The sequence below is a fragment of the Mastomys coucha genome, unplaced genomic scaffold, assembly GCF_008632895.1.
Source record: "Mastomys coucha isolate ucsf_1 unplaced genomic scaffold, UCSF_Mcou_1 pScaffold22, whole genome shotgun sequence".
Taxonomy (NCBI): Eukaryota; Metazoa; Chordata; class Mammalia; order Rodentia; family Muridae; genus Mastomys; species Mastomys coucha.
In genome coordinates, this window is record NW_022196905.1 from 148,352,134 (window position 1) to 148,375,130 (window position 22,997).

The following is a 22,997-nucleotide window of genomic DNA, read 5'->3' on the forward strand; positions in this document are numbered from 1 at the left end:
GGGTCAGGTCTGGACCAACGGTGGAAGGTAACTCACGCCAGGCAGGTGTCACACTTGGCTCTTTAGTACTCAAGTCTAGAAACTCCCTTGCTGTGGTGTTCCAGTCCCTTTAAAGAGCAGTTACCGGACCAACGTTCTGCCTCAAGACCCAGTGGAATCCTCCCTGGTTACTTTGAATTGTATCACATAGTGCCAAACAGGCCAGATTTTTCTGACAGCTACTAAATCACTTCCTTTTTGGAGCAGGGATTCAGATAGCTGGCCTACATGACACAAGATTCAGTGTCACTAGAGATAGCACTGTGCCTCACACATGGATGCCACACTTTCTCTAGTTTTACAATGAGCTCAAATAGATTTTGTTCTTGATTTCTATGAAGGATTCACCTCTGTGTATTGAGGGGTGAAAATGATTTTGAAATTTGAGTCTAAAGCATGCCCTCATACATTCTCCTTCCTCCAGACCTCTGGCAGAGTCTAGAATGGTCCTTCAGAGTATATAGTACAGGACTCTCCAATACAAAATTCTCATGCTTATCTGTTAGCATACATTGTCAGATTTATATACCTCATGATCTGCTATAGAGAATAATATTATATATAAATGATAATATGGGTTTGTAACATTAGTTTTAAGAAGGGAAAGTTTTGTTCTGTGTATTTTGTTAACTTTTACAGAATAAAAGAATTCAACATTAAAATAGATCCAAACCCTCTTTTCTTATTAACTCTTTAATATGTGTATAACTAGAAAAAGATATTAATCTTTCCCCAGATAACAATATGTTGAATGGATTGGTTGATATTAAAAGTTTTTTCTTCTTTAGGCCAATGTCTTGTAGTAAGATTAGGGATGCTGAGAGCTGGCTGTGGACAGGAATTGAGAAGGATAGAGATTAACTCAAGCACTGAGAATATCAGACAGGGCAGATTTTTAAAACAGAAATACAGAAAACATAAAATGGGAAACTGGATATCTTTTCATGTGTTCATACTCCTTGGAAAATCCCATGAGTTCCTATGAGTACCTAAGGGATAGTTTGAAGACTCATGTTTTCAATGTAAGTCCTAATCAAATAGTCTCAGTAAGAGATATTCAATATCACATTGTCTTTCTATGGGTGCCTCAGTATGATATTAAGCATTCCAAGGAAGATAATTTTTTTGGTTAGAAGAAAATGAGTGTCTCCTACATACTAACATATAATAGAATAGTTTGTTTGAGGAGTTGAATAAGGTTGAGACTCCGAGTTTCTTCTTATTGGCATTGATGAGAGATTTCAATACATGGGTAATTGATTTCTCTCTCTCACACACATACAGGCATATATCTCTCATATAAGGTGATGGTTTTATTAATGAGTCCTTGAAGTACTTTTATTATTATTTTAAATTAGCAAGCATTGTCACTTCACTTTTAAGAGCCTTTGATTAATGCTTCTGCATTATTTTCTTGTGGAAAATCCTTAGTGTCAGTGGGAGAGCCAATTATTAGTATATTTAATTAAGAGTTTCCTTCATTCACTTTTCAAAGAACATTTTAAGAATTCAGAAACTCCACCTTACTTATATCCCCAGGATTGTGCACTAAGGACCTCTTGACAGTATTCACAAAGACTCCACTATCCAGATAGTACAAAATCATTTTTTATTCATGCCTTTAAAATAAAAATATTCATTTACTATGAAACAGAGGCAATAATATACATGATTTAATTAGCTTTGCAAAATCATTAAAAAAAGAGAGATTTGTCATTTTAGAAAGCATAACTATTTTTCTCCCTTCTAGAACATTACCACCACATCTGGTAAGAAAACAAAGTTCTATGTCACTCATATTCTTTAATCACTAGGGAAGAAAACCCAGCTAATTCAGCTGCTGGCATCTAGGCCCTTGATTTTGGGTGTGTTGATAATTTGATAGAAATTCACAGGGTGTCTTAGTGCATCTGTCTGGTTTCTTCTTTATAAGGAATGTTACAAGGTACTTAACAGCTAGACTTCATTTTCCATTCTTGGATGTACTTTTTTGACATTACTGAGAAGAAAATCCAGTCTCCTGCCTACTAGTCAATGCCTAATGCCTTAAGACATTCTGAGTTCAACTTATTGCTTTTGTCTAGTGATGAAAAAATGCTTGAAATGTGTGTGTGTGTGTGTGTGTGTGTGTGTGGTCAATGGCAGGTGTCTTCCTTTGTAGCTCTTTATTTTAGTTTTTGCAACATGGCCTCTCACTGAACCCAGAGCTCAGATTAGCTAGACTGGCTCTTATCCTCCTGGTTTCTCCTTTCTAGTAAATGGGATTATAGCTTCACATTATCATACCTGGCATTTTATATGAGTATTGGTAGTCTAGCTCAGATCCTCATGCTGTCAGAGCAAATACTGTACAGACTGTGACAATATCTCCAGCCAAAATATTTTAAGTCTACAACCAGAAGCCCTCTTTGTGATCTAAAGTCAGATCATTCAAATGTAGTGTATTCTTTGGAGCCAAAACATTATAAATTAAAGGAATCCACAAGACTATGTGAATATCAAAAGTTGCCATAAGGTCAACCACTAAAGGCTAATTAAGACCATATATCTGCCCCAAAATGAAGAAAAGTAAATCAAGTTGGGTCTCAAGGGAAAAGCACTTGACAAATTCCATCCCTAATGACACCAATACAATCTTGCTAATTTTTAGTAAGTCTTATTTGGTTTCTATCATATTAGATATAGATAGGTATATCCATGACATCAGTGGGATGCTTTTCCTACTTTGTTGCCTGGGGACTTCTGACCTTCAAATCTCACTTTCTGACATAAATCTTCCTGTAGCAACTTCCTGTCACATCAGATTTGCCATATTAAGTTTTTGGCAATATTTCTTTTATCTGTGCTTTTCATTATGCATTTTTTGTCTCTCAATTATATTATATCATTTTCTAGGCTGATACCATTTTTCCTTTGTAAATTCTGACACCTCCTTGCTCATGGTGACTGGTATGGCACTTCATATGGGCTTAATATCTATCATATTTGGCCCATTTGGACCCACTTCATACAGATCATATTTTAATAAACCTCTCCAGAGTTTCAAAAATTAGTTGTCAAATTCAAACTGTATTGAATGTGTTCTATGTCTTGATATAGATCAAAATATCTTAAGATAAAAAGGGTATCAGTGGACCCTAGGTATGTGAATGGATATAAAATATGTTGATGAGTTAATCCAATTCTAATTTGTTCCTGAATTAACTAGTAATACTTTCTCTCATTTCTATTTCTGGAATGTCATTTGAAGAAGCTTCTTTTCTAAAATACAAATACAGATATTTACTAGAATATAGTGCAAAACCACAAATAAATATATTGCAAAATTTCAAACTCATGATTAGAATGTCAGAGGAATACATTCATTCACATAAATCATTTTACAACCAAGTATACTGAAGAAAATAATCATTTTACAGTAATAATGTCATATTTTAACAAACAAAAGTGCTTGACTCTGAGTTCAGCTTACATATGACCAAGTTTCCAGTTTGACCTATATAAAGTTAGGTCTATAGATGTTTTCTGATAATATGTTAATGATAATCAGTTTCTATCTATCTATCTATCTATCTATCTATCTATCTATCTATCTATCTATCTATGTATCTATCTATCTATCTATGCATTCTATGTACATGCATTTGGTCCCCAAAAGATAAGTTTGACATCTATGATTTTAACTATGGCCAAAAATATCTGAAATATGATACCTGTACTGAACATAAAATATTACAGACTTTAAAAAACATCATTTCCTAAACAATACAGTGAAACAACTATTTACACAACATTTACATCATGTTAAATATTTTAGTAAGATAATATTGATCTGAAGTATATAAGAGATTACTATAAACACTTTGCCTTTTTATTAAAGAGGCTTAAGCTTCTGTGAATTTGAAATCAAGGAATATCTTGTGACCATGGATACAGAAAACTGACTCATGTACACATATACACACACACATACATACATACACATACACACTTACACACACATGCACATGTATATGCACACACATACATCTTTGGATCTTTGTCACACTAAAGAATGTATAACTACTCCCTTCATATAAAAAACCAATAACTTCAATTTGAATTTAACATTTAAATTTGTTTCTCTGCTGATTAGTCCACCAAAAGAAATAATTTCAGTTTTAGTTTAATGAATGTTGTTCTAGAAGTTTTCATTTTTTTCTTGTCTAGTTCTAATCTGGTTGAAATCCCTTGTCTGTCTCATGAAATGATGGCCTGGCGTCCAGTTCATTGTCTGTTTTCTCGAGAAACTCAGCATCATTTTTTCCATGACATTTCTTGTATGTGACATAAACTGCAAAAAAAAAAAATACATGGCAGGGGGTGTCAAATAAATTTCAGAATAGCACCTTGAAAACCAATTTGAACGAGTGATTGCATTGTACATCTCAGAAAGCAGTTTGCATTTTCTACAGACTGGAGTTATTGTAAGAAACCAACTTTTTTTTTTTTTTTTTGTTCTATGATTACTGGTATGGCAGTAATGACTCTCAAAAAATCTGGGTGGAGAGCTTCAGATGATGTTTACTCAGTACATGATCTTTTCATGGCTTTAAGCTGTATATGATACTTAACAGTAAGGAAAAATTATTTTGTGTTTATTCCACTCCAGTTAATGTAGTAGTCTTCAACTAAATATATGTGAAGTGTCCAAGGCCTTGGTTTGATCATTTCTTGTAGAGAGACTTGGATCAGAATTGCATGCCTAGTCTTCTGTCTTCACCTATTACTTCCTGTTGTTGATCAGACTTTATTTCTCCTGTGGTGAAAGTTTTTCTTAACATCTTTTGTCTTTCTTTGTGTTCGTTTGAACCTGTGTGCACTTGTATGGGTATATGTTATATTTAGGTAATGTGTGAATTCAGATTCATTACTATGCATGTGTGTAATTTGTAGAGGTCAGGGGTTATCCTTGGATGTTGCTCCTCAAGAGCTATCTATCTTGCTTGTTGAAACAGGTATCCGAAGCCATCTAGAAAAAATGTAAACAAGTTTTCTAGAGATGGCCCACCATTTTGGATAGCTTGTAATGGGTGAGCTCTGAGATGCAAGGTCACTAGAGACTTTCATATGTCATGGGCCAATTGCACTAGGATAAGAAAGCAAGGTTGAAACAAGTTTGTAATCAGAAAAACATTCATTACAAGTCAGAAGCCACAAATATGCACTATGATAAAGCAAGGCCATGCAAAATTGCTACTTTCATCTTACAGTTTATAGAATTAAACACTGATTTGAACTCAGCATTTGTGTAACATTTTGTCTATGACATAATTTTATAAAGAACTTTTATCTAAGAAGGTATAAAAAGGCTAGAGAGAAGAAATAAAGTGTGACTTTTGGGGCTCTGCCCCACCCACGAAATGTGTATCTGTGACATTTGGAACTGAGCTCAATCCACCAAATGTATATATGTATATATTTGTCTGTCTATATGTATGCATTTACATACATATGTAAGTATATGGGTATGCATGTTGTAAGTATGCATCTGCACTTGTAAAATTGATGAGACAGGTGGTCAGGCTTGACTAGTGTGTGTGTGTATGTGTGTGTGTGTGTGTCTGTGTGTGTGTGTGTGTGTGTGTGTGTGTGTGTGTGTGTGTATGTGTGTGTGTCTGCGTGTCTGGCTTTTTTTTGTCTTTATCTGTGAAATTGCCAAAAGTCATCAGCTCTTGGCTCTAGAACAGTAAGAGTTATATTGCCAGAGATGGCTTCTGGCCTCCAGATCAGTGAGAGAGAGTTACAAAGCCAAAGATTGATGATCTTTGGCTTTCATCCAACTCTGTGTGCCACATTAGTACCTGATCCTTGCCAGGGCTGTCCCTTGGAAGACAAGTTTTCCACTAGCTTGAAACTCACTGGTTAGGCTAGGTTGGCTGTCCAGAAAGCTCAAGTTATCTACTTATCTGCATTTCCTCACAGCCAGACCCCTAATGGATTCATGTGATGTTGTTTGAAAAATAACACAGATATTAGTGTGATGGGCATCTGTAGGCACATGATAAATACTAGAGCTGGGGAGAAAAATAAGGCAAAGATAAGTGAAATATCTCTTGGCAATTCAGAACTTAATCTTCACAGTAATTTTGTCATACACCTCTACTCTCCATTTCCTATTAAAATGTCATGAAAAGTTAAAGGAAAGTTTCTTTCTTTGTTTTAAATAGGACTTTAAAATGAGGGTTAAGTAACACTAGGCTTTGGATAGTCAAATGTAAGGAAAATTTCAATTTGGTGAAGGCCAGTTGGTATGGGCCAAATGAGGATGAAATTATGCTATAATAGAATAAAATTTAAAACTGGGCTATCTATCTTTGGTACATTGCATCTTCAATTATATGGGTATTTAAATTGATATGCATGAACTTAAACATACACCTGACTTATGATTTTTATGAAAAATATGGTTTGCCACTTTCTGATAAATACCATATTTACAAAGCATATCAAGACAAGGCTTTGGGGAAAAGAGCCACTAAAACCCAGGTTCCTTGGAAGTATTTAAAAAGGTTCATAAGAAAATATTCTTCACAGGTTAATAAGTCTGGCTACTGAGGGAGAGAAAGTCAAGAAAGGAAATCCATCTCCTTTGCTTTTCTCTTTAAAAAACCCAAGACCTATAGAAAATGGAAGTCTTCTTATCAGAATATATGAAGTCATGATAAGTGACTTTGGTGAGTACATTTTCTTTCAATTTGCACAATTCACTGCCAAAAATGGAGACTCTTAAGTCTGTTTTTATCAAATCCAGGATTTATCCAAAAAGAACATCATAGTAGAATTTGATTAGCATTATTCCTTACTTCCTAATATTATTGCTGCAAAGACGAGCTGGAAAACAGTATAGATGAGTGGGAAGGTGAACACAAGGTTGAGATCCTCAGGGGAGAAGGAGAGCTGTACAATGGTGGAACACAGCTGAGTGTTCTGCATTCCAGTTTCCAAGGCAACTGTTCGGCACCTGGGAGTAAGATTTATATGCTTTATCTGTTATTTGTCTTATTATGATATAACACAAAGGGAAGGTATGATAAGGTACACAAATTGTGATTTTTTGTCTTCCCTCCCTCCCTCCTTGCCTCCCTCCCTCCCCCACCCTCCTTCCCTTCTTCCTTCTGTCCCTTCCTTCAACCCTTCTTTCCTTACCTTACCTTATCTCTTTTCTTCTCTTTACAACTTTGTTCCTCCTTCCTCTCTCTCTACTTTTCTGTTTCCCTTTTTTTCTATTTTCTGCTTGCTCTTTCTGTCTTCCTTCCTTTCTTCCTTCCTTCCTTCCTTCCTTCCTTCCTCTCTCTCTCTCTCTCTCTCTCTCTCTCTCTCTCTCTCTCTTTGCTTCTTTCTTTCTTTCTTTCTTTCTCTCTTTTTCTTTCTTTTCAAGATAGGTTTCATCAAGGTTCTTCTAACTTATGGAAATCCTCATGCTTCAGTTCCCCTGTTTTTGAAATTGCAAGTACATACCTAAATTTTATCTCTGCTTTTAACACACATATTTGGTGTATATATTTTAACATGTAACTTTACATTGAGCAAGTACATTAATATATAAAACTATTATATATATTATTTTAACTTTAATGTTGTGAATGCATGTGGGTACATTCAAGCATGTGTGCAGGTGTACAGAATAAGCAGAGAGATTGGGCACCTCTGAAACTGGAGTTACAGGTGGTTGTGATGCTAGGATGAAAACTCAGCTTCTTTGGAAGAACAGTACATCCTCTTAACTACTGAGCCCTTTCACCTTTCCCAATATATTTATAACGTGAGAGATATTCATTTATAACAACATTTTATAGGTTGCAAAGGAGATTCGTTTCACCCTTTTCAAATTATTTTCTTAGTGAAAGTATATGAGAAATCAGGGCTCCAAAAATATTGAACTATGATATTTCTTATAGGCATTTATTTTAAAATAAATTTTGTTCTAATTCAGTCTTGATTAAAATCTGCAAGATACATATTAATTTTCTAAATATCCAATAAAGAGAACTAAGATAAAATAAATGTGTTAGTCTAAAATCCTTCAGTGAGTGAGAGGCAGGGGTAGAATGAAGCCTGAGTCTGCCTAGCTCAAGCCCAACACTTGTGCCCAACACTGTTCAAGTGTGCTCACCTCTTTCTCAACTGCATACTCCTACTTGTTTCTTTACCTGATTTCATGTCTATCAATCAACTTAGGTGCAACATTTGGAAATAAATGTTTTTAGATAAATGACAAGAATACTTTAGTGTTTGTCACCTTTAGGAGATGAGTCTATTTGGAGATGGTTGGAGGAACCTATATATAATCACAAGACTAAATTGAATGAAAGTTATTCTGCTTATTAAACCAGAAAATGTAGCAAAGAAAAAGCTTTACTTCATGGGATAAGGGCTAATGAAGAAGAATATCAGGGAGTTGAAGACAAAAGCAACCAGTAGTTTTTGAAGATTTGTATCATTTTTTAACAAATTATGGTATTTAAATGATGTAGTCATGATTGAAGATAAAGGGTTTTGAACTTGGCACCAATAGTTTCAGCTCCTATGGGTTGAGTATGTCTCTCACCCAAATTCAAATATTGTCAACCTATATCTAATCCTTGGTATCTAAGAATATGACCTTATGTGGAAACAGGGTTACTGTAGATATAATTAGTTAAGATGAGGCTATTAGGGTGATTAGGAGTAGCCATGAAGGTGCTGAGAAGCAAATTTGAGTCCTCTAAAAAGCAGCCTGTCCTCTTAATTGCTGAATTATTTCTCTATGCCCTATGGTTGTTTTATAATTGCACCACAGGAAACTTTTGCAACAGCTGTTATAAACTAAAATGTTCAATCTCATTTATCTAAACCTCATACCTGTACCAGGGTTGACCAGCTAGCCTAGCCAGGAAGAAACCAAGGCTGTAGCCAGCTATAGGAAATATTGTTCCTATAATCCACAGTTTGGGTTCAATAATCCAGGCACTTTGGTACAGTATTCCTCCAATCACAGCTATGAGCACAATGAGAATTGCACCTGCAATGGATCCAATCTGGAAGAAAAGGCACAAGTAACCATACTTGTTTCAAAGTGAGTCCAGAGATGTTTGTTAGGGATGAAGGTTGGGCAGTCCTTTGGGAAAATGAAAATAGAGCTTTCTATGTCCCATTAGCTTTATCAGAAGAGAAGAGCTTCTTCTGTGTTCTAGAGACTAGGAATACATAAGGACAATGTATTCATGCTTAATTGGCCCAAGGAAGATTTCTCAATTTTCAAAACATCCTGTACTCCGATCTAAAAGGAAGAAGAATCTATTCTAGCAAGAGCCTAGAAGATCTATCTTTTTTTTTTCCAATCAGACATCTTTCTATTATAAGTCCTTCAGTAAGCCATGCACCTTTTTCAATTTTGACTTATTTTCATGTGTTATTGGGGATAAGATCCTCAGTCACATTTTATGCTTTTATCATCATGGGAAAAGGATAAAAGTTTTCATAAAAGTTCAATAAGATTAAAAATAAGCTATTCTCTTTATTTGTCCTTTTAAAAGGGTTTAATTTTGCTATGTGAATGTCAATGTGTACATAATTTTGCTATGTATATGTCCACAGAGGGCCTTGGATCCCCTGGAGCTAAAGTTACTGGTGGATTTGAGCGGCCTGATGTGGGTGTTGTTCAAGAGAAGTATATACTCTTAATGGCTGAGCTATCTCCATTTTCTCCTTTTTTTTTTTTTTTTAATTAAACTTAAAAACATCTGGAAATGAGAACTTTGTGTTTCCCTGTAAAACAAGAAATGCCAACTGCCTTATCTCTTCACATCCTACAAACTTGTATCTACCAGTTTTTGAGCACTGAGTTCTATGTTATACTAGGTATGAGAAAAATATGCCATACCTTCTCAGAAAAGCTGCCTAGATATATTTTATACCATAAACTCAGCCTACATAACAGCAAGATCATTTAAGAATAGATTAAAGTGAAAGGGTCACAATTGAATTTGTGGCTTAAAGGCAGGATAGAAATTTGTCCCCCAGATAGGATCACAAAGGGTCTTCTCTAAGGAAAGACTTTATGACTAACAATGACAAGTCTTCCAAAAGGTAGTGTCAGAATAGCAAAGGTGAGGAGAAGAAAAGACCATCTCATTCCAGTTCTGACTATAGAGCACTGAATTGTACAGTTTGATCCATGCATGGGATACTTACTTTAAGTATAATCTTTGCTTTTTGGGGCCATTTGTGATTTACAAACATTCCAATGGAAACAGGAATAACAAGGGCGACCAGAGAAATGCCTAACAAAGATGAAAACATTAACACATGGGAAAGAAAATGTAAGTAGCTTGGAAAAAGCTTAACAGTTCTTTTGTCTTCTTGAATACTGAAAACAGTATGTAGAATTATGTGCACACAGATACACACACATGTATTTACACACTCACACAAATTCACACATCCACATATGTCTATATACCTCTCTTCCTCTATTTCAGTTAAAAATAGGTAGAAAAATGACGATATAAATAATTTATCTGAATCCAGGGATGATTATTTCCTTATATTAACAATCTATTTTAATTCTATTTGTCAAAATTTTTGCTTCTTTAGTCTATTAAGTCTTTTTTTCTGACAACTTAATCAGAAAAAGTACTTTCCCATACTTTGTGTATATACATGTTTATATATGTTTTTGAGGTATAGGTAGATTATATTACCTGGTAGATTACATAACAGGTAGCCTGTTACTTCATGGTGGTAGAAACAAACCTTTCTAAATTTTAAAATAGAAGAAAATATAAAAAACTTTACTTAATAATCATAAAGTTTGAAGGCTAAAAAAATCTAGTTAAAATTCATTTTAGTTATTCAAATTTATGACAGAGTTGTGAGAGAATAAGATGAAAAACCATACCCTAAATTTTATGTGAGATAATATATCTGGCAACTTCTCGTGTAATTATAATTCTTTGCAGCTCAGTTTCACCCAACCAGATAAAAAAGTCATACTTCAACTTCACCATTGGAGATTTACTGCCTTTCCTGTGACACATGATTTGTGTCTCTATATTATTTAATACTTGTTTGCCTAATAGTCCCTTTGTTTAACAGACCACTGGAGAGTTCCAACTTCTCATGGGTAGTTTCTTTTTCAAATACTCTTTTAAACAAGTATGAAATAGTAAAACCAAATGGTAAAATTTTGAGAATAGATGTCTGCCTAGTATTGGATCATTTGACCCAGGTCTGGTCAACAGACTATAGATTGAAAGCCTATACATATTAAGGTAAAATGAATCTGAAAATATAATTCTCATAGTATTTTAGCTTTCCTGTTGATGTGTGGGCAATTACTGTGGCTCACAAATTACTCAGAATTAAAATAACTAACAGAAAGATAGACAATAAAGAAAAAGGTAGAAATGAGGGACAATAAGATAGATAAGAGCTACTCCTACTTAGGAGAAAGGATACAGGAAGACTTATGGGAAAGGGTGTTAGATCTAGTCAGCAGGTCTTCTACAAAGTTCCTTTGGTTATTCCTGCATCCTCTATTTTGAGGAGATTTTATTTCTTGGACATTTATTAAGTTTCTAGGCTTTGAATTAAAGTTATCTTGACATAACTTGTTGACTCCTTTGGCCTAAAATTCTTCCACCTTGGAAGAGTGTCTGGTGACAGTGCAGCAAGAAGAGGACTTTGGAATACTCCTGGCAGAAGCATTTACTCTCTGTGGCAGGTAAAGCCAATGAAGGTTTCAGTGACTTCAAAGACCACTTTGGTTCTTCTTCACACCCAGCAGTAAGGCCTCTGCCCATGGAGGGAAGGTGCTGTAATGCTTACTCTCCAGCGACTGGGGAGCTAGTTTTCTTCTCTCTAGAAGTCTTGATTTACTGACTTGTTTATGCTCTATGTGTAAGATGCCTGTCTATACATATCCAAAAGGAGATGTTTACACATACCAAAACCATCATGTGTTCATTATTTAAGACGAAACAGTGGTAATAAGAAGAAAGAAAGGCCAGGAGAAGAGGAAGGATGAGAAGATAATGTGGACTGAAAGCTGTAGCTTCCTTAGACTTCACTTCAAAACAATGGGATGGAATGATGCCTGCATCATCATGCTGTGGTGATATATTTAATAATGTTGACATCAGGCACTCACTGTCTAACACAGTATAGTTTAGTGGCTCAAGCTCCACAGAGACTGACTTTCAGTCACATGTCAGCATCTTCAGGGTTAAGTAACACTTTTAGGGTGGGAGAAGCACACTGAGCAATGTAAGCTGTCAGAAGCACAGTACCTGTAGAGTAGACTGGAGAGCTTACCTATATCTATTCCCAGCTCCCCGATAATCTTCAGCAAATTAAATTATCACCCCAAACCCCAACAACCTCATTTATAAGTAATGACAACATCTCATGAGGCTGTCAGCTCATTTTTATACTCATTAAAAATATTTAAAGATTAAAAATAAACAGGAAAAAGGTCAGTTTGGAGAACAGCCTATTGTAAGCAAATAATTTTTGTGTTCAAAACTCCATTTTTCTGTTTTTTAGAAAATATCTTGTGTTTTTCTATTCTTGCTTTCCTTTTGACCTCTTATGAGGACATTCCCCATGGATTTGCAATCCATTTCTTATTTTCCCCTTTCAAAACTTATTTGACTTACTGATTACCATGACATACACCATGAATCACAGAATTCAGGAGGCAGAGAGAGGCAGATCTCTGTGAGTTTGAGGACAGCCTGGTCTACAAAGCAAGTTCCAGGACAGCCAGAGAGCTACATTGTGATACCTTGTTACAAAACAAAGAAAACAAAATCCAACTCAAAGTTAATTTGTCTTAAAATATATAGTATGTCATCTACATAGTAGTTCATATTTGTTAATGTTCCTGTGGGACATTTTCCAGAGGGGACTGAATAGAAAAAAAAAGAATATTTTAAGGCTTACATTATTTGTTTTAGCACTGTGTAATGTCCAGTCAAAATTGTCTAATCAGTTCTGAGATGCCTATAATTCAGTTTAGTGTTTAAAGAGATGGGATTATTTAACTCTAAGGAAGGTTTTCATTAAGGGAAGAGTTTGAGATGTAAGCAGGAACATACATACTTAGGCTTGGGTGTCACTCTAAACCCTGTTTGAAGGAGATTCTATTGTAACTTGGGAGTTCCTCAGGGACCAATAGGAGGATCTTACACCTGCAAAATTCCCCATTGAAATCAAGGGGAATCCACAATTTAATATATATAATAGAGGTAGGAAAGAGCTGAAACTGAAAAACTGCAGATGTCTACCTCATAGTCAGTCCTCACAAAATTTATTCTCACTTGTCTCTAGGATGAACCATATTTAATAATTGAAATAATCTTTCTTGGAAAAGAAGAGACTTTTAGACTAGTTTCCTATTCCTATAGGAATTTCTTTTCTAGATAACTTTGAGAGTTTCTGTTTGACCTTGGATGTGTGCTTCTTTCTGCTAAGTAAACCTAAGCCTTTCTGAGACAGCTTAGGGAAGAATTATTTGCAAAGTCAGCTTAAAAGTAACAGTCATGCACTGTACCTGGTGACTGGTACTAGGTACTATATTCTTTATAAATCACTTCTGTCAGGGTATTTCTGAGTGCTTTGCATGTGCTGCTAGTTCTTTCAGTTTGTCTCTGACCACATCTTCATGTTATACCAATTGTTTCATCTTTTATCATTTCTTTTCTTCCCAAAACATAAAAGAAGCTTCTTCAAAATGGGAAGGAATGTAGGAGTTGAAATGAGTAGAGGTAGAGTCATAACTAGCAAATTTGACTTCCAGGACATGAAAAGAAAATAATACCATTAAATTGACTTTTGATCCTGTCTGAAAAAAATGCAAGGACAAAAATGGAGAAGAGCCTAAGGCAAAGAAGGTCCAGTGACAGTCCCAAAGTGGGATCCAACTCAAGGGGAGGCCCCAAAGCCTGGTACTATTACTGAGGCTATGAATTGCTCACAAAAAAGGAACTGTCATGACTGCCTTCTGAAACACGTAACAAGCAGCTGAAAGAGTCAGATGCAGATATTTACACCCAAACAATGGACAGAAGCTGATGACTCTTGTGGTTGAATCAGGGAAAATCTGGAAGAAGCTGAGGAGGAGGGTGATCCAGTAGGAAGACAAGCAGTCCCAATTAATCTGGAACCCCGAAATTTTCAGACACTGGACCACCAACCAGGCATCATACATCAGCTGATATGAGGCCCCCAACACATGTACAGAAGAGGACTGCTGGGTCTGGGTTCATCCAGAGAAGATGCACCTAACCCTCAAGAGACTTGGGGGCCCCAGAGAGTAGAGAAATCTGGTGGGGGTGGCAGTTGGGGACTGGTGACATCCTCATGGAGATAGGGAGAAGGTATGGGATGTGGAACAGTCAGAGGGTAGACCATGAGGGGGATAAAATTTAAAGTGTTAAAAAAAAGATTAAATAAAATTTAAAAAAATTTAAAAAATTTAAACTAAAAACAATCGAAGAGTATCATTAAATTGACTTTTGTATCAAGATATGGCTCATAGTTGAGGATAGAGAACAATACATTTTATTCAGGAGTGTTCATTTTACCACTCACAACTACATACTATTCTTAAGTCTTGTTATGATTGTGTGTGTCTGTGTATTTCTTTAATTTGAATGTTTGGTATAAAGACCTCTTTGCATAAACTCAGCACAGAAAAAATGGTGGCTCCTACCCTCTAGCAGCCTAATCCTCCTCAGGGCATATGATTAGGTAAAAGCTGCATTTCTAAAGCTGTTCCTTTCCCATGTTAATTTGAGCTGAGACAAAATTAGTTTTTCTTTGAGGAGTCAAGTTTTGGAATTTACATTCTATCAATACTCTTACAAACTGCAGGGTAAATTTGTAAAGAAATTATATATGGGAAAATATCTACCTCTAGTTCAAAGGGCAATGATACTTAGATGTGAGCATGGAGCCTGACTTGGTATCCTAGCAGGGACTAAGCAGATAACTTGAAGGTAATAAGAAGTATCCTGCAGAGGAATTACTTACCAATGCTATCATAGGGAATCACAATTGTTCCAGAGTCGACCCACATCTTTGTATAGATGAAGAGGCAAAGGGGCATCATTCCAAGGGCAAGCAGTGTGGAGCAAGTAGTCATGCTAACACTGAAATGAAACAAACAACTTGAGGTGTCTATGTTTTCTAAGGGAGATGCTCTTTCATTTTTTAAGTTCTGTGAGGGTCAGACTCAGCTAGCACATCATTCTGTATGATAGGAATACACATTGGTTATGTTTCTAAAGTGCCTGACTTTGGGCAGGGTCACTGTCACTTGATGTTGTCTCATGCAGTCTGTACCATCCTTCACTCAGTATTTGTTCTGAAAGATAGAGGGTAGTCAATGATGCTTAAAAATAATTGTTGAAGAAGGTAGCAGATATCTGGGCTTGTGAACTGCTGTATATGGTTTTTTCATTTAAGCATAACTTAGCATCATACCAGGCTGTCTTGGCATAGAAATTACATTGGCTTACAGTAGCTATAACAATGAAATAAACAGAAGAGTATGATGCTAACTAGTCTATGATAATGATAGTGGACGTGGTGATCATTTTCCTATAGAAAGAATGTGGGAAGGGCCATAGAATCCCATCCAGAATTCCAGTGTGAAATCCATTTCCTTTTGTTCCATCCCCACATCCTAGTGATATTGGGAACTGCTGCAGTACACAGGAAGCAGAAGGTTGATTACAGGTGGGACTCTGATCATAATGGGGTGGACTTTGTGGTGATGCATGTTTTGTGGTTATTGACACTTTTAGCAGTAACTTCTTCCATGTACTTTGTAAGTAAGTTCAATAAACTCATTGGTTCACAAGTGGATTTTGGTGAATCCTTTCCTTTGTCTATTATCAGGATAACAAGGTGTTTGTTCACACCTTCCCTGGGAAAGTGAACGTACTATTACCATTTGAATGACAATCAAAGAACTGCAATCAGTTTACTATTGATGCCTGACTACATAGGAAGATTTTAGCATTTGATCTGCAAGACTCTCTTAAATTAAATTAAGCTACTTTCAGCACTATGACAGAGAATAGAAGAGAGGTTTTGAGCACTGAGTTTTCCTGGACTTCTCCAAAATGTTCTGGATACAAGGGTACATTCTCTGATTGTAAAATAGAGGGGCTTAATACCTGTGCTTTGAAGGCACACACTGGATTGGAGAAATGTGATGTCCCTTAGTTTGTGGGTCTGGGCAGTGCATTGGACTTCTCTTTGTCAGTTACCTCACAGACTACAAAGAATTAAACTGCCATTTGGTGGAATTTGGTTCATAGAAAAATATCAAGAGGAAAGTCAGTTGTATTTACAGTATGTCTCCTCCACAACAAATAACTATGCCATAGTAAGGATTTATACAGACAAAGGTTGTTTGATGATGGGAGACATTTTCTTTAGTAGGGTAGCTAGTACATGCTCCTATAAGTAACATTTTACTCATGTTCCTATAAGTAACTCCAGTTAAACTTATAGGTTCCTTTAGCTAGATTTTATTGAAATCATCTCTGCTTCTCTTATTGGTGTCCTATCTAAGGTGAGTAGCTGTTTATTCACATCTTCTCTGAAAAAAATGTCACACTATGATCTATAACAATCTGAGAGCATAGCAGCACTAAGCACAAGGGAAAAACTGTGGAAAGACACTGGGAAGTGAATCTTAATGAAAGCACAGTGATAATATATGAACTTGGATGTCATAATAGTATGTTTTACATACTAACTAAAATGAAATAAAAAGAGTTTCTTATAAGTTTAATTTTTGTCAGAGATGAACTTAATATAGGTAAATAAAGTTATCAATTCATTACTAGCAGTTCTTTATCCTGTTTGTAATTAACACACTGGAATTTGCAAATTTGCTCCACCTACTTCCTTCTTTCATTGATCTGACGTTCTTTGTTTTAACCTACTCCACAATAAAACTCCCTTTTTGCTGGGCATCTAGTACATCCTCATAGTGAGGAGGGAATTCAGGGTAACAGGACTCCTTATCAGCTCATATTGAAGAGAAGTAGGTCAAAATACAGACAGATATTAGGAGGGAGTTAGAATTATTCTCTTTTCTTTCATGAAAGTTTGAATGAGAATTATTGTCCAACTTAAGAAATTATATTGTGGTATTGGGTTTTATGTGAGAAATTTCTCAGTGAAACTTTATGGGAGAGAAAAGATGGAAATTGAAAAATGAAGTGTTTTGATGTGGCAGAACATTTGTAAATAAGATGTTGAGGAATAAATGAAAGGAGGCTAGAAGTTGATGTTATCTGAGCTAATAACAAGAACAAACAAAAATTATGTTGAACTGGTCCAAGGAGAATTTTCATAAACAGTAGGGAGAGCAATAAATCATTGAAAAAAACCATATTTTATGTGAAAAATTAAGTTCTATAGAGGACAGAGATGTAGAAAATATAAATACTTCTGAGAGATCACATGGAATGATAAAATATAATGAATTTGAAAATTAAAATGTAATTTGGCTTTATTTCTTTTCAGGTTTATCTATTAACTGTTAGGGAAAACATATATATTTGGGGGAAGAAGTTCATAAGTAAAAATCTGGCATGTGTTGAAGAATTGAGTGTAATCAAGGATAAGGAAATATAAAGACTGTAATCATATCAAAAGCAAAACTTCACCTCTGAAATATCAGCAGAAGTGTGTCTGACTCTGTAGACTAGGCAGGTGATAGATAAAATATGATCAGAGGTCAAGAGCTAAGAGAAGTACAATAGATATTGTCTGTCTGGAACCCAAATTTGACACTGACAGTCACCAACATGATGATGTTGGCAAAGGTTATAAACATTATTTTTTCTCTTGTGTCAATGCAGAGGACCCTAAGATTCTTTGGAGAGTTAAATACACCAAGGTTCTTTAAGAACTTAACCTTATATTTAATGGCTTACAGTGTCTAAGAACAGTAGCTAGTAAAAATAAATTTCAATTGAAGATGGAGCAGGCAATGTTCTAAGAATACAGAATTAGAAATATAAATAGTAGATAATGCTGCATATATAGAAATTATTCTGAGACTTAAGTTGTCAATACTCATTCCAGAAGAATTAAGTTTTAGAGGGCTGTTACTTAGTAGCTGACACTGTACTTTCTTTAAAGAAATGTTTAAACATGTTTTCTTAATATGAAATATGTAATATAATCTTTTAAAAACATCTTTCTTCCTTCCTTCCTTCCTTCCTTTCTTTCTTTCTTTCTTTCTTTCTTTCTTTCTTTCTTTCTTTTTTTCTTTCTTCCTTTTTCTCTTTTTGTGTTTGTTTTTGCACATGTATTTGTGTTTGTGTATGAAAGTGTACACTGTGTTTATATGGGTACTCACAGAGACCAAAAGAGGCCATTCTATGCCCTGGAGCTAGAGTTACATTTTGATCCACCTCATATGGATGCTGAGATTGAAACCTAGGTCATATGCAAAAACAGCAAGTACTCTTATCCCCTAAGACATCTCTCTAACTGCGAATGTTACCTTGCATTATAACATGACCACCTCTTAATGACAGAGGTCCATTATAATCTTTGTGTAGAACATGGTGATACTACTACACTACAGAGTGATTTTACCTTAGCATAAGTGATGTAGAAGAATAATATGGTACCATATTAAACTGATTTTATGTTCAGCAATAATGTATGGTATTATGTTCAGGTACAGGTTGTACTGTTACAAGACTATATTGTTTAAAACTTACAAATATTAAGAAGCTGTTTAGTGTAGGTTAAAGCCTCAGAGTCATTTTTCTGAAGTCTGGTAGTTCCTGGAAGTCTCATTCTCTGCATGTGCAGGTCAATGACGTAGAAGCCTAAAAAGTCCTGATTACTATATTGTGGTTCACAGATTAACTAAATATCAATAGCACTTACTATCCTGTGTTCTTTCACAGGGCTTTTCTTTAAGAATAGTAATGTCAGTTGCTAGGCAGTAATTCTATGTCCTTATGCAAAAATAAGTAATGCATGCTCTTTATTTTCTAAGGCATCAGAAAAATAGCACCAGTTGGGAGTTGGTGGCTAGTTCCCAGCTGCTCACCAGACACCTAGGGACTAACAGAGCTGATGGTAGGTTATCCAGCAACTAATGAACAGTAGCTGGAAACATATGCAGAGACCAATAGCTAAATATCAGGCAGAGCTCAGGGAGTCTCATGGAAGAGTGGAAGAGTGAGGGATAGAATTGAGGGAGCTGGAGGGGTCAAGGACACCATAAGAATACTACAGAGTAAACTAACTGGGGCCCATGAGGGCTCTCAGAGACTGAACCACCAACCAAATAACATACATGGCTGGACCTAGGCCTCCATGCACATATGTAGCAAATGTTCAGTTTGGTCTTAAAGTGGGTCCCAAACAACTGGAATAGGGTCTGTCCCAAAAGCTGTTCCCTGTATGTGGGATCAGTTGTTCTACCTGACTGCTTTCTCTGGCCTCAGTGGGAGAGGATGGGCCTAGCCTTACAGAGACTTGCTGTGGGCCAGCCTGAGTGATACCCAGTGGGGGTCCATTTGCTCAGATAAGAAGAGGAGGAGGGATGGGGGAAGGATTGTGGGATGAGTGATTGAGAGCAGTGTAATGATCAGGAGGTAAAGTGATTAAGTAAAAACAAAACAAGCAAAACAAAACAAAGCAACAACAACAAAAGCCCTCAAACTCCTGCTTTAGTCCCATTAATGCTTCTAATTTCTATTAGTCACCAGTCCTCCCTCCCACACAGTGCTAGTTAAAACTGACACAAGTTGTATTGGACAAACATTACAGTTAGATTACTCTGTTGAAAAAGAGAGAAATTATTTTCTCCTTATTTTATAGAGAAGTAAGCATAATTAAAAAATACTGTGGAAGAATTCTTCTTAATGTCAGCAGATTTAAAATGAATTCATGAATTCTTCATTAGATTTTTAACCAAGAAGTATTTGTCTAAAGAACAGGCTTTTTGGTGGAGCTGATGTTGACCAGACATTTGATGAGAAGTTTGAGCTTGTATTTGCACTAAGACCAACTAGTCATCACACAGAAAGTTTATTCTTATTCCATTGCAACAAAATTTTCTCAATTACAGTTTGTGGGTTGGGGAAGAATTATTTAGTGAAAAACTTTGAATCTTTTCCCACAGATAGTACAACTTCTTGTTAATTGAGTTAGAATTCAAAGTGCAAGCATAGTAATACAGACTAAGAAAGACAAATACCAAGTCTTACTCTCAGTGCTGATCTCAATTTAAATTTATACATATATGCATAGCTATATATACACACAGGACTTGATAGAGAGGGAAGTATCAGGGCAGAGCAGGGAGGGAATAGAGAAGATAATAGAATGTATGTGGGAGGATAGGGTGTGGACCAGCAGGAGGGAGAGAGGGGAACTAGATGGTATTGAGGGATGATTAGGAACAAAGCACAGTGATATACATGCATACAAATGTCACACAGAAGCCTACTACTTTGTGTGCTAACTAAAAATATTAAAAATACAAAATTTAAATTTAAATTACTGTTTGGTTTAGGATGAACACTACAAAAAGTACACAGGCACAAAATATAAGTCCCCAATTCTAACAGCAAAGCAACTGTCTCAAAAGGTACATGGATGCATTTATTCTTTCCATTTAACTCCTTAGACATTTAGTCAGTGCAACAGATCAAATGGATGTTTAAAATAGATACAGATTTTTCTAAGCTTAACCCCACCTGGCTGTAGCAGTCACAGATTCTTGTATCTTACCTGAGGTCCATGTCACCATCTATCCAATAGGCCAGGATATTGGACCCAGTTCCTCCAGGGCAGCAACCCATAATTAGCACCACCACAGCCTGTACAGGAAGGATGCCAGAGGCCACAGACAGGATGAAGCCTGTGAGAGGCATGATTCCAAACTGACAGAGGAAACCCACGAAGATACCCCATGGCCTCTTTATATGTCCTAGGAACTTGTGGATTTCCACATTGCACCCCATAGAAAACATCACCATGGCTAAGAGGGTGGTGAGCACAGCACTCATCACTGTACTGAGAACTGCATTGAAGTTGCTCTCAGAAACTAGGCAGGAATCACCTTCGCAGATAGTTGCATTTGGGGAACAGACAGAGGAGTTATCCATCACTGCTTGTGCTGTGTAAATGACCAAGTCCACAGAAGCACCAGTTCCCTGGTTGTTTCTACTGCCAGCTGGAGTTCAACACGTCAAACTTTTAAACCCTTTCTAAACATGTGGTACTTGGTGTCTCTTTCAAAATCCTCGTTAGAGAAGCAATAAAAAACAATAAATGCTAGTATGTCAGTTTCGAGAGGCTGCATTACAACATAGCACAAATAATGAATCATAAAAAGTCCAGAAAAACTACTGGCCAAGACAGAAAGTTATAATTAATCATTTATTGGCATGATAATGAACTGTGCCATACAGAAATAGCCTTGTTAATGTTTAATGCCAGGAAAGTTTGCTGGGAAAAATTTAGTTAAACCCTGAAGTGTATAGAACATTCTAAGGGTTGAAGTGTAGGAAAGTGTATTATTCTCTCTTCCCACTTTAAGTAGGGAGTACTAAAGCCTTGAAAACTATATTAAAAACAAAAATCAATAACCCTGTGCCAAATTACATTACAAGTTGACAACAGACTGAAGATTTTCAGCTTTCTTACAATAGCTCTCAAGTGGTCATTCTTCCTTATATGAACTATGGTGTCCACAAAACATATGTATGTTTCACAGACTTCTAGGGCTTGAAAGAAAACTTAGGGAAAGGTGGTTAATCCTTGAGAGTACAGAATGTTTTCTGCTGGAGTCTGTCATATGGAGCCACCCTCAATTACTTATACATGAATTATACATATATTGACATGGCAACAAAGTGTTTTATAGATAGAGACAATACAGTTATTTAGAGGCATGAACTCTAGATTAGGTCAAAGTTACAGTAAATCTCTTTGTGTTTAGAGTTAGGAATTAAAATTGTGTGTGTGTGTGTGTGTGTGTGTGTGTGTATAAAATGGAAAGTATTATAAGAGGTTGTTGGATCAAGTAGTTATTTTTATGATGGACACACAGAACACTGTGGTTAGGTATATAAGGAAGGCACAAAAATAGGCAGAAGACAAATGGTCCAATTCTCAGATATTTAAACACAACATTAGAGTAGGTTTGGTTTTAGCTTATGTCTGTAGACTCAGGAGTCCAAAGAGCATGAAGTTTGAGGATGTGAAGTTCAGGAGCACCATGGACTAGAGAATAAGATCCTGTCTCCATCTCTCTCCCCCAGAAAGACACACTAACTAACATAAACAATTTAGAACAGTTTCTTAGAACTCAATATGCTCAAGATCCTTAGTGAGCCTTTTAAAAGTGTAGGTGCTGACTCTGGGCTTGACTTTGTTTTCTATAGGGCATACAGTTGAGGGTAATGATGTTGAACAGGGTACTCCTTTGAGATTGGGCAGGGCTTTGATTGTGTCACTAGTTATATCACAATAGTGAAGTCTGACTGCTCACACAGAAGCTACCTGTGAAGAACAACTCCGCACAGGAAGAATGGCCTTCTTATCACCACTTGACCACCAGGCAGAAGAAAAACAGTCCTAGGTCCTATCAGCTGGAGGACTGGAGACACTGTGCCTTTAATCTATGATTGAGTTAACATCAGAATCAGGGCCATTTTCTTGACTATAACTGATTAATTCTCTTTGTTAATATAACTTCTGTCCCATGAATGTCCTTTTAAGGTGTTAGGTTACTTTGTTTGAGGTTTCTTCTGTTGGTGGGTTGTAATTGGCACTGCCAAATCAAGTCTCAGATTACCTAGATTGGAGTTAGTTGGCTAGAGGCTAGGTTCTGGAAGATACTTTCTTCTCTCTCACTACCTGCCCTGCCTTGT

At 36.1% G+C, this 22,997-nt stretch overlaps 1 protein-coding gene and 1 long non-coding RNA gene across 2 annotated transcripts in view; one reads left to right on the forward strand and one right to left on the reverse strand.

Moving 5' to 3' along the window:
- Window positions 1-4,135: 4,135 nt before the first annotated feature.
- On the reverse strand, window positions 4,136-21,227 carry Slc10a2 (solute carrier family 10 member 2). Its single transcript, XM_031342522.1, has 6 exons — window positions 20,851-21,227; window positions 15,097-15,215; window positions 10,255-10,343; window positions 8,923-9,098; window positions 6,885-7,042; window positions 4,136-4,372 (listed from the first exon to the last, which is right to left on the reverse strand). The coding sequence occupies exons 1-6, from the start codon at window positions 21,225-21,227 to the stop codon at window positions 4,251-4,253; spliced, it is 1,041 nt and encodes a 346-aa protein (XP_031198382.1). The 3' UTR covers window positions 4,136-4,250.
- The window catches only part of LOC116071107, a 42,619-nt gene continuing 27,000 nt past the window's right edge, over window positions 7,379-22,997 (forward strand). Inside the window, exon 1 of the long non-coding RNA XR_004110709.1 lies at window positions 7,379-7,531. This is a non-coding gene — a long non-coding RNA (uncharacterized LOC116071107). The remainder of the gene's footprint in view (window positions 7,532-22,997) is intronic.

Coding starts and splice junctions, on each gene's coding strand:
- Slc10a2 (XM_031342522.1), bottom strand. CDS start 21,227: ATGGATAACTCCTCTGTCTGTTCCCCAAATGCAACTATCTGCGAAGGT. Junction 15,216..20,850: donor GATGGTGACATGGACCTCAG/GTAAGATACAAG, acceptor GTTTCATTTCAG/TGTTAGCATGACTACTTGCT. Junction 7,043..8,922: donor GCTGGTCAACCCTGGTACAG/GTATGAGGTTTA, acceptor TCTTACTCCCAG/GTGCCGAACAGTTGCCTTGG.